The sequence below is a fragment of the Bactrocera latifrons genome, unplaced genomic scaffold (genome assembly GCF_001853355.1).
Source record: "Bactrocera latifrons isolate USDA-ARS-PBARC rearing strain unplaced genomic scaffold, ASM185335v1 scaffold_141, whole genome shotgun sequence".
In the NCBI taxonomy this organism is placed as follows: domain Eukaryota; kingdom Metazoa; phylum Arthropoda; class Insecta; order Diptera; family Tephritidae; genus Bactrocera; species Bactrocera latifrons.
In genome coordinates this window covers 812,797-825,328 of record NW_017534864.1, presented here as the reverse complement: position 1 = coordinate 825,328, position 12,532 = coordinate 812,797, and the positions used below count along the sequence as shown (strand labels likewise).

Genomic DNA, 12,532 nt, shown 5'->3' with positions numbered 1-12,532 from the left:
GCATATTTGGACGTAATTTTTTTGGAAAATTGGGCGTGGCCCCGCCCCCTACTAACTTTTTTGTACATATCTCGAAAACTACTATAGCTATGTCAACCAAACTGTATAGAGTCGTTTCTTTTATCCATTTCGGATAAGAAATCGGATAATAACCACGCCCACCTCCCATACAAAGGTTATGTTGAAAATCACTAAAAGTGCGTTAATCGACTAACAAAAAACTTCAGAAATGGTATAAGGAAGCTGCACCCAGGCTTTTTTTGTAATTGAAAATGGGCGTGGCGTCGCCCACTTATGGACCAAAAACCATATCTCATGAACTACTCGACCGATTTCGATGAAATTCGGTATATAATATTTTCTCAACACCCTGATGACATGTACCGAACATGGGTGTAAACATAACGCTATTTTGAATTAAATCTGATGCCTTCTCTGTATAATATATCCATTAGGAACCAATGATGATAGCGGAATAAAACTTTACACAAATACGGTATTTGATGCGAGAGTATAAAATGTTCGGTGACACCCGAACTTAGCTATCTTGTTCTATCTTTAATTTTAATTTCAAGATTAATTACATATTGTTCTAACGTTGATGGCAATAATTACATTATTTTAAACCTTTTCGTAAACGTAATGCATTCGATTCCTACAAGATCTTTATTTTCATCGGCCAATTGCAACTACATTGACTCGATCTGAACAATTTCTGCGAATAATGCCCAACTTTGTGAAAGAATCAATTCCGATCTTTCAGTTTGCATAGCAGCATACAAAGCATATATGTAGTCCACAAATGAGACGCTTCTTTAGTAGAGAAAAACGTTTGCAAAATTTCTCATATATTATATATGTACATATATCTAGAAACTGAGGGGCTAGTGCGCATCTTTACAGACMGACAGACTAAATCGATTCAGTTCGCCTTACTGATCATTTAAATACGTATGTATGTATTATATATGTTTTGTAAGGTTTTCGACGTTGTCAACTTAATGTACCCTGTTCACGAGTTATGAGTAAAAGTAAGTAAAGTTCCGCAGTCTTGAAGCAGAACATTTTATTTAATAAAGGTCTAATATCTAACCCAATAATACTGAAGCAATTAATTTTGATCAACTTTTTGCAGTATTTGTCAAATAAACTATAAAAAAGGAAAGGGTCTAAATAATAAAATAAGCCATTTCAAAATCTCCGTGTGGTAATTTGAAAACTAGTATATAATGATAAAGCTATTTTGATTGAATTTGGTGACTATTAATTGTGAAGTTGACAAATATAAATATATTATTTAAAGATTCTATCTACGGACATAATTTCATGTTTTTCATCACACTTATAATAACTTTAAAAAAAAACTATGTAAAAAGTAAACATGCAAATACCTAAATATGAATTTCATTAAATCAATTGAACTAATTATAAGTAATCTACAAATATTTAAATTAAGTTGTTGATTATAACCGAATATTTTTGTTACTTTTTAATATGGAGTTTTACTTATTAATATATGATTACCCAACCAAATAATTGTTTGAATTATTAATCTTAAATAAATATCCTAGCTCTGCGTTTATAGCTCAAGTGTGAGATGCATACATACATACATATACATATATTTTATAAAATATGCAATCAATGTAATACAATTATTGTTGGGTTGGGTCTCCATTCATGGATGTTGTGTGGCTTACTTTTTTATGTATATGTGTTTAGATTCCAATTCCATAAATTGCACATAAAAGTGTATGTGTCGAGATGGTTGGACATTAACAAATTTTTTCCTATATGTATTTTTAAAAATCCTTGAATGTAATAAAAAAAATCTTACCTCTACTTACCATAGAAAATTGTTTCTCTCCTCTTAGTATAAGTGGTACCAAGTAGGAAAAATGAACACGAGATCGGTGTAGGCGATTCCAACTTATCTCGCGGAATTCTCGTTCTGACTGTCGTACTATACAGACCGCTTGAGTTCTGATCAGTGTGTGTCAGAACTGAGTCTATTATCTTTGTATCAAACCTACGAAGAACCAGGACAGTAAAAGAAGAATTGAATAACTAAAATGAAGTAAGAATTCAGAGTTCACCTACATTACAGAAAGTTGGGGTTGGGGAAATACATTTTGCACCGCGCACATTATATCTACGACACTTTGTTCTCCATCCATTTTCGTTTCTAACACAAAATCGGACTCAGGAACTGTTGAAATAGTATGTGAATATCGCTTAGAAATATGAATATAGCAAAAAACATACCAACAATTTGAAGACGGGCACTTTTTTTATCTGTGGATTCGAACGTTTGTACGGTGCATGTGTATTCCCCAGTCATATTCCAATCTGGTTTCGTTATAGTTATAACACCAGGACTGCCTTCCATGGTGAATATTTTGGTGTCTATTTTGGACTTCATTATGCCCTTGAAGTATTTGGGATTTAATTTGAAATGTCTGATTTCATATCGCTACAGATTAAGCTACAAGCAACAACTGTTTGCTCTATTTTATACACATCTACATGACATTTGTATACGTAAAATTTTGTGTAAATCGAATTGTGTTGTATTAAATCGAACTACATACCGATAACATTTCTAAAATACCCAAGTAAATCAACTAGCAAATTCTTACCATGGCAAACCCTTTTACTTGTGGTATCCATTGGTAAATGGAGTGATTGTTGAATAACCACTTTAACACGAATCCTTTTTCGCGCGGCTCTACCTCGTACTCGCAATCCAGCACCAGGGGATCAGGCTCAGTATTCCGATCCAAAGTGTACGTGTGAGGGACTTTGAGATTTGTTATCCGAACCGAATTGGTAACTTAAGGAATTTCCGATATTATCAATGCCAGCTAATATTATTAAGGAAATTTTAGAGCGTCTTACCTGAGAGCAATGTCAGCCATGTGAGTGTGGAAATGCACAAGGACCATTTGTTCGCCATCAGCACCAGCATTTAAGGGATTATTGTCGCCCACGTACAATTCAATGCACTGTTACAGCGCGTTCGTTGCACCGTTCGGAATGGGGTGAGCGACCAAGCGAGCTGCTTACTTCGCAATTTTCATGCTTTTTAATTCACTAACTGGATAAAGACAATCGTTCAAATTAGCAAATATACTCGTTGGTATATAATATGTATGTATGATACGGTATATACACATGTGCGTGTGGTAGCGGTGTTTCACTTACTGGATTTACTTACTTATAAGATTAACCTAATATACGCGTATACCTAAAGTTTAAAGTTGCTCTTCACCACATAATTAGGCCTTCGAATTGTTCGAGTATCGATGTTAGTCGTCTTAACTTCTGGGTATGTGCGTAAGGTTGAGTTTTTTCAAATGAGTATCTGTTTTCGTGCAACGAGTCGGACTTAAATTTTATATAAATTGTGACTGCTGCACAAACTATTGATTAATATAGTTTGTGTTTATTTGTGCCTAGTCCTTTGGCCTTTTCTACTGTTATTTTCACTTTCGCCATCCATTCACTTCACGTTCGTATAAATTTTCGTGTGAAAAATCGACTTTTTAACTTTGAGCAGGTAAGTGGGTATGGAATTGTTATACTTGTGGGTACACAATAGTGTTGCTTCCTTTTTGCTTGTATTTTCTTGCAGTTGTCTTCTTTCCAAAAGCTTTTGACGGATAGATTACTCCACCGTTATGCGCATACTCGGGACAAGTTGCATATATTTAGCGTACGATAAAGCTTTTTATATTGCTTTCCAAAAAGACAGCGTTGCATTTGGTTGTTCATAAGCAGCTGATTGCGACTTCCTTCAAATCTTCCTCATCCGGAACAATATATAATATGTATTTATTATTTATAATTATGAAATACAGTGAAAACTCTATTAAACGCTCTAAATACTAATTAAATTTTTTGACGTTTTTTAAGCACAATTTATTAAGCGAACAACTTTATTAACCAGATAGAAAGGCTGATTCTGAATTTCTATATAGTTACTCCATAGTTTTGTTCACAAATGTTTGTAATCGGGACGATGAGACAAGTTGAAATTAGGGTGGCTGTCTGCTCGTCCATTCGTGCAAACGATAATTTGAGCATAAACAAGAAAAAGTCAACTTACCCTTCACAGGAGCATATTTTGTAAAATAAAAGGGTATAACAATATTATTTTCTTGATTTTTCCAATCTTCGAAGAACTTCAAGAAATCATTTTTTTTTATCTTCTTCAGCTCCTCCTTCGATGCCGTCTTTATCTCGTCAAGAGAAGCGTAAAGTCGTCCTTTCATGGGCCTCTTCAGAGGGAACAAGATAAAGTCACAGGGGGCCAGATCTGGGGAATACGGTGGCTGCGGCATCATTAGTGTGTTGTTTTTGGCCAAAAAGTCGCGCACAAGAAACGACGTGTGAGCAGGGTCGTTATCGTGGTGCAAAAGCCATTTTTTGTCACGGCCTTCTGAGAACATTTTGTACCACCGWTAARYGTTGCTTCGGTCCAAGGTAGCTTCTCCGTATGCCACAGTCAACATTCGGAATGCATCCGCGCACTTAATTTCGTTTTTCACACAAAATTTGATACAGGTTCTTTNTAAAAATCGAAGACGATCCAAAACACGTGCAAGCAAAGCAGCTGTCAACAATTAAATGAACATTCAAAACGACCGAGCTTGTCGGCATAAGTGAGAGACATGAGTACCAACATAACGCCACAAAAATTCGAAATTCGAATATACGTAACCCGCGAAAATTCAAAATTCGCGATACTTTTTGAACACACCTCATATGCTATAGTTGTCGTATCTTGTATAGTTTCTTCGAAGATTGTAGCAATGCCTTGGGTAATAGTCTAAGTTTAATTATTTTCGCGAAATAAAAACGTTTTCCGTACAAGAGTTATATCAGTCAGTTTGTTTGGCAGCTATATCCTATAGTTGTCTGATATCGGTTTCGACTCTGCTCGTCACGCTGATCATTTATATTCGCATATTTTTTATAGTGTCTTCCACTTTCCCTTCGTTCCTTGGTACAAAATATACACGAGATTCAACCAAAATTCGATATTATCGATATCAGCAACATTAAATAATTATTGCCTTATGTAAAAAAATACTTACGATATTATATATTTTGCTTCTGGAAAGTTATGCATTAGGCCGGGTCGATTTGTATGGGTGGAAAAAAACCAACAAAGCGGCTAGCAAAAACGAAAACTACAGAAAATTCTAAGAAACTTTTGCCAAGAATCCATAGGTCTAAAATTAATTCCCAGTTCGCGCAGAGCGACCTTAGATTTTGAGGTCATATTTATTAAATTGTACTCAAAAAACTATACTTTTCTAAGAAGCGATCCGGAAAATTGTGCTTGGTTTCATCGATTATAACGATAGTTTGTGCTTCTACTACGTATGCAGCATACAGATATTCCCATATTTAAGAAAAAAATTCTAAAATTGTGGAAAATACGGTGGATCGAAAATAAAATTTTATTATTGTAATTAAGTTTCCCAAAAATTAAGTGTTTTTGTGGTGCAAGTTACAGACATTGGTTTTTTTTGCTGATGACTGAGAATCTTTTCTAGTTTTTTTTAGGTTTTAAAGTCTTTTTGGATTCCATGCGTGGTGTTGTAGTACGACTTTCTATAGTTACGGCCATAATATCGTCTCTATTCTTTGCAATAGCGCGTCGGGAAACTGTTGTCAGAAGCTGTACACAACGCTCAGTTGCTTGGGTATGACATGGAATCCCTGGGTCAGGAAGCGGCGGATCATCATACTCAGTAAACTGCAACAAGTGTTCGTATGGAATGTTTGCTGAGAATGGAGTCTGAGTATTCAAAATTTATTGCGTGTTTTTTTATCATAAACCCTTAGATTAGTCGGATCACAAACTTTATCACGATAATGTAGTATCTTTTTTATGGCTCTTTCTCGAACATCTTTTCTCTTATCATAAAGCATTGCCAGTGAGATATTTTCAGGATGAGCAAAATATGGATTATTTTGGATTACAGTGTTATAGATTATAATGTTTCCATTATAATTTATTTATCGAAAACTATTTAAAACTTGAAAAAAAAATTTTTAGAACACTCTATTTTTTTATTCAACGCAGACCACTAGTGTGGTAAGAGTACCGTTGTTTTTGTCTCAGCCACGTTAAAAAACAAATAAGTTACAAAAGCCTGCTATTATTGCCTTAATTGCATGGCATGCTGTTATTTTTAAAACTATAGGTTTTTGAGTACAATTTAATAAGTATGACTTAATTTTAGAAACATGATTTCTTGGCAAAACTTTCCAAGAATTTTCTGTAGTTTTCGTTTTTGCTAGCCGCTTTATACGAAAAAAATTATGCATACCTTTTTTTTGCTTTTATACCACTAATTAAGAGGAGGATGGCTAAGTTCAGTTGAAATTAAAAATGTTATATTCTTGAAATTTGCAAGGATAAATTCAACTGAATACTTTCAGGTATTGATTACAAATAAATTTGGTATCAGATTAATTTAATTTGAAAGTCAACAAGTCACTTGGTTTTACCCTCCATATTTCACTTCCCTTCTTCGAAAATAATACAAAAATCATCTTCAAATGAGATATATCTGACATATACTAAACTTAACTGCAGAAACTAAATAAAATATATTGAGATGATGCGGAAAACGTCAACCAGAAGATTGGAATTCATTATATAAGGGATATGAGGTTTAGACCGAATTCTAAACCAATTCTATTCATTTTCGGTGGTAAACCACATAATATTCAAGCAAATTTGTCCATTTAGATATCACACTTTTTGATCAAATTAAAATATTTAAGGACAGGTGAAAAGTCGGAAATCATAATATAGGATATATTGGGTGCAGAGAAATGGAAGAGCTGATTGCATGATATATTTTCAAGTAACTTTATAAATAGATAGATAAACAAAAATATATATCTGTGAACATTTCGTAAAACAACCTTTTTCTAAAATCTCAACTTTTCAGTTTTTATTTCTGATAATGCATCCAGCGTTTCCTCATTCATTCAGACTTTGCCACTGAATATATTAAATAATAAATTTACTTCTATACATGTATGTATAAATTTGTTTAAAACAAGTAAGGAAGTGCTGCAACCAAACATTTCATACTCTTGCAACTTACAAGAATCAAAGCCAGGAAAACACTTTATGGTGTAAAACGCCAAACTGAGAAAACTGGGGGTGGTATCGACCCGATTTTATCTATTTTTCCCAATACCTAGTACTATTAGCATGTCACATACTAAAATCATACAAAGTATAGTCAACCGGATGTTCGAAATTGATATTAGTTATATAGGCAGTAAGCCAATTTACCGCTCAAATTTATCTATTGCATTTTATTCACAAAGATACGCTGTTATGAGTAAAACACGCTAGCCCATTTTTATTGAGATAACTCACATATTACGATATATGCGGTACAAAGTCACCCGGAAGTTCGATTAACTTTATATGTATTAGATATATGGGGCTAATGGAAGTATTGGTCCTATTCAACCCATTTTTGACATGCAGACATATCATTGTCAGAGAAGTACTATTGCTGAAGTTCAAATATACAATACCTCAGACGATATTTTCGAAAAAAAGTTAACTATAGGTACTACGGTCCTATTATTCGTGCAAAGTTCAATTCCGTTATATTAATTGTTTCTTGATGTGTGTATTGAAACGCAAAATAATCAAGTGAAATTTAAAATTGTGATATACGGGAATCATGTGTAGTTATTGTCCGCTTTCACTCATTTTCACAACGTCGGTCGGTCGGGTCCCGAAATATAGGATTTCACCAAAAAGTGGCCAGTGCCACGCTCATTTTTACCCCGGCTCCTATAAAGCCTTGTCATACCATCTCGGCGGCAAATTTTTACGTTTCTTGCGCATTTAGTTATTGATTTATCGCGCTTTTTGTAGTTTTGAACAGTGCCATTAGATGGGGAGTGAGCGGAGTTTTCATCCGTTTTCATGGACAATACATCTATTATTTGTGGTAGCTACTAGTTTGCCCAGTTGTGTTGAGGATGAATATTGCCGAATGTTTGCTTCTTTATACTCTTGCAACCAGTTGCTACAGAGTATTATAGTTTTGTTGACCTAACAGTTGTACGTATCACTTAAACTAATCGAGATAGATACAGAGTTATATGTATATGTGGCGACACTCAGATTATTAATTCATACATTGATAGGTTAATACTAAGTTCATTTGCCAGTTGGATTTTGGTTACCAAGTCGCCCAGAAGTGTTTTAATAAACTAGTACTGCACAATTGCTGACCCCGACGAGGACTGTAGCGGTCATCTTGGATCAATGGTGGAATTTACAATAAACGGCTCGTTACCAATAGCGTACCACAACGTTGAAAGTGACACCAGGCTATTTTATTTATATTATATTTGATATCATATTATTAATTAAATATTATCCAAAATGCCTTCCATGTTACTGGGAAACAATTCTAGCCCTGCAGGCCAATCTTCTAGTGCGAGCAATTAGAATCCCACTTCTTCAATCATAAAGTCACGAGCGAGGTGTCAACTTCTGGAGGGTGAGTGTCTCGGCGACATAACGCCCTCCCAACATCTTCGACACCTTCGAAGTTTAGACATAGACGAGGATGTATTAAGAGCAAGGCGGCACTCACATATCCCCGACCAAATGCGCGCATATTTGGTTGCACAACGTACGGCCGAACTACAAGCATTAAGGGAAGCTGCGAATCGTTTACACGAAGTTCTTCAATCTTCGCGAGGGCTTAATACAGCTGCAACATCGCTTATAACGAATCACGACTCGAATCCTACCTTCACGACACCAGCAGCCTGGCCCAAAAATGCACACCTGATTACCAGCAAGCGGAAAACGCACCAGAGAGACGTAAGCGCCGGAAAGCGCCTCTTCCTCACCAAATTAACGCCTCTTCATCATAGCCCGCCACTTACACACACAATTTCTAGTGGACACATTCTCCAAAGTTTCAGTCTACCCTCGCAAACGAGCAGCGTGACTATCGATCAAACTCCATCAGCTGAACAACTGCTTGCCGAATATACTAAGACTTTGCAAACTAAAAATCGCGAAAGCTGGGTTTCAAAAGATGATCAACCTGGGTATTGCAAGACCTTCAGATAGCCTCTACATCTGGCGCCCAAAAAAAGTGGCGAATGGCGCCCGTGCGGCGATTACCGCCGTCTTAACTAACGTTCCATACCATACCATTCCATAACCCGAGATCTACCTTTCGTTTTCGCATATCGAATGATCTACAGAGCACACACAACATTTGCGTATCGTTTTTCAACACCTCCAACATTATGTCTTAGTCATCAACACAAAAAAAACATGTCTAGGTCTCAACAAATCGAGTTCCTAGGGCATACAATAGCCGCCCATGGAATAAAACCACTTGCGGAACGAGTCAAAGTTATCATCGACTTTCTTCGTCATCGCTTGAAAAAGCATTCTTAAACTGCAAGAAAGCTCTCGCTAACGCAACATTCTTGGCACACCCGGATAACCATCCGAGTGGGCCATCTTTTCAGAAGCATCTGAATGTGGAATTGGTGCCGCGCTTCAGCAGCCTATTGGCGAACATTGGCAACCGCTTGCATTCTTTAGTCGCAAACTTGCACCATCTGTTCAAAAACGATCGACCTCCGATCGTGAACTCAACGCAGTTTACGAAGAAGTGAAATATTTTTGTCATATTTTTGATGGACGACACACCGCAATCTACACTGATCACAAACTCTTAATGCACGCATTCAAACAGAAGCCCGAACACGCTTTACCATGGCAATTTCTACGACTTGATTATATCGGTCAGCTCACCATTGATATACACCACATATCCCGTTCCAGCAATATCGTTGCGGACGCCTTATCTAGAGTCGATGCCATTCACACAGCAATTACATCCGAAGAACTTGCATGCGCTCAAATCAATAATGCAGAACTTTAACAACTACTCAACAGCTCGAATATACCATTAGAGCTACGCAAAATAAACAGCAATACCACGGACATTGCAATATACTACGACATATGTATGTATCTACGGGTGCAGTACGTCCATACTGTCCTGTAGTCCGTCCACAAAAACTAAGGCGGCGAATCGAGACCCTTCATCCAGTCTCACACCCAGATCGCCGAGCAACAAGACGCCTTATAAGATATGTTTGGCCGTCAATGATGCAATCATTGTTTACATTACCAAAACATTGAATGTATGGTCCATGTACTGTATGTATCTAACCAGTTTAATGCACATATCTCCTAAACCACTTCAGCTACAATATTAAAATTTGCTTAGTACAAATCTTACGAGAACTTTTACGGGCAGTGTGAAAATGCCGAAAGATAGCCCCGCTCACTCCACATTCTACTAAAAGCCCGATAAATCAATAACTAAATATGCCTGAGACATTAAATTTTACCACCAAGATGGTATAAAAGCGCTTAATGGGAGCCCACAATTTGGCGAAATCTCATATCTCAGGATCCGACCAACCGATTTCGGCAAAATTTAGTACTTGCTATTCTTCTTACATTTGTATACCACAGTGATTATCTTGTGACCAAAAATTGTTGAAATCCAATATTTAGACCCCGGTACCTATAATTGAATTTTGATACAAAATGTCGGTCAATGCGTCATATATATAACTGAAATTAAAGGATAATCCTTCTCTTATATTTGTCTGTATGTTAAAAATGGGTTGAATCAGACCAATATATCCCTTAGCCCTCATATAGCTAATATAAAAATTTTCCACCTTCGGAGTGACTTTGTGCCGGTTTTTTTTAAATGCATATGTGTGCATGTACAATTGCGAATATGATCTCATTTAAAATGTATTCTTTTGGTTCTAGCTGTCTTCTATGTTTATAGTCAGGTTTAATGCCTTTTAAGAATTTAAACCAGTCGAATACCAAAACGAGGCAAATGACTAGGTGAATTTTTTATGGCAAAATCCCTCCTACCCTACATCGAGCGGACAATCGGGGGAAGAGGTATCAAATTCCTTATCGACACTGGTGCCGCGAAGAGTTACATAAAATATCGCAACGATCTAAAGGGAATCAAACCCGCAAACCGCACCTTTACAGTCAAATCCTTCCACGGCACCACTGAAATTGACAAATATTGTACCATCAACATTTTTAAAAAAAATACTAGATTTTTTATCCTACCCAACCTAGACACTTTCGACGGTATCATAGGTTTTGACCTATTAACCGAAGTGAACGGTAAAATAGATTGTAAAAACGGGTTTCTTAGTTATAATGGTGGACAGGAAAGGCTCTTGTATCACTATTGCCCGGATGTGAATAAATTAATAGAAACAAATGTCAGCGAGTTGGATATTCTTAAATTATTGCAATAACATGCTTAAGTTTTCGCGGACCCTAATGAAGCTCTACCCTATAACACCAATATCATACAATAAGGACCACCGATGACCTTCCGGTTTACTCAAGAAGCTACCCATACCTCATAGCTTCAGCCGAGTTTGTCAATAAGGAGATTTCGAACCTCTTGCGTGATGGTATAATAAGACCATCCCGCTCTCCTTATAATAACCCGATTTGGGTTGTAAGATGGCAATAGGAAGTCCAGACTCGTGATAGATGTTAGAAAACTGAACAACAAAACCGTTAGTGACAAGTATCCAGTTCCGGATACTTCTGTAATTCTGGCTAATATTGGAAATGCCGGGCTTTTTTCAACAATAGACCTCAAGTCCGGCATCCACCAAATTAAGTTAGCTGAAAAGGATTGGGAGAAAACAGCATTCTCAGTCAATAACGGCAAGTACGTTTCTGTAGGCTCCCTTTTGGCTTAAAAAATCCGCCCAGCATCTTCCAGAGCTCTATCGATGACGTATTAAGAGAAGAAATCTGTAAAATATGCCATGTTTACGTGGACGATGTGATAATTTTTTCAGAAAGTGCTGAGCAACATGCAAAGGACATAGACCAGCCACTACACAGACTTCATGCCGCTAACATGCGAGTGTCCGCTGACAAATCCAAATTTTTTCAAAGCGTTGACTTTCTGGGCTTTACAGTGTCTAAAGAAGGTATAAAGACATGCCCCGATAAAGTCAGGGACAGTTTGGACTTCGCTGTCCCTAAATCCTTGAGAGCCTTACGCTCATTCTTGTGATTGGCCGGCTATTACAGACGATTCGTAAAGGACTACTCTGCGATTACAAAGCCCCTAACAAAATACTTGCGTGGGGAAAATGGAAATATCGGTGCTAACCAATCTTGGAAAATCGAAATAACATTAGATGAAGAAGCACTTAACGCCTTTGGTAGAATTAAAAAGATTCTTGCATCAGAGGATGTACTGCTCTTTTACCAAGACTACAAGCAGCCCTTTGATCTGACAACGGACGCCTCTTCCCATGTCATAGGCGCTGTTTTGTCGCAAAACGGCAGACCCATCACCATGATCTCGAGAACTCTGTCTCAGACAGAGGAAATCTATGCGACCAATGAACGAGAGCTCTT

At 36.8% G+C, this 12,532-nt stretch overlaps 1 protein-coding gene across 2 annotated transcripts in view; it reads right to left on the bottom strand.

Annotated features, from left to right (window-relative positions):
- The window catches only part of LOC108965520, a 4,323-nt gene extending 696 nt beyond the window's left edge, over positions 1-3,627 (bottom strand). Inside the window, exons 1-6 of one of the 2 annotated variants that reach the window (XM_018927997.1) lie at positions 3,218-3,627; positions 2,899-3,097; positions 2,640-2,833; positions 2,266-2,428; positions 2,101-2,209; positions 1,848-2,029 (exon numbers count right to left, since the gene is read on the bottom strand). In XM_018927997.1, the coding sequence (XP_018783542.1) occupies positions 1,848-2,029; positions 2,101-2,209; positions 2,266-2,428; positions 2,640-2,833; positions 2,899-2,968 (718 nt within the window). In that variant the 5' untranslated portion in view covers positions 2,969-3,097; positions 3,218-3,627. Of the gene's footprint in view, positions 1-1,837; positions 2,030-2,100; positions 2,210-2,265; positions 2,429-2,639; positions 2,834-2,898; positions 3,098-3,217 lie in introns of both variants that reach the window. The other variant, XM_018927998.1, reaches the window with a different exon arrangement.
- Between the last annotated feature and the right edge of the window lie 8,905 nt (positions 3,628-12,532).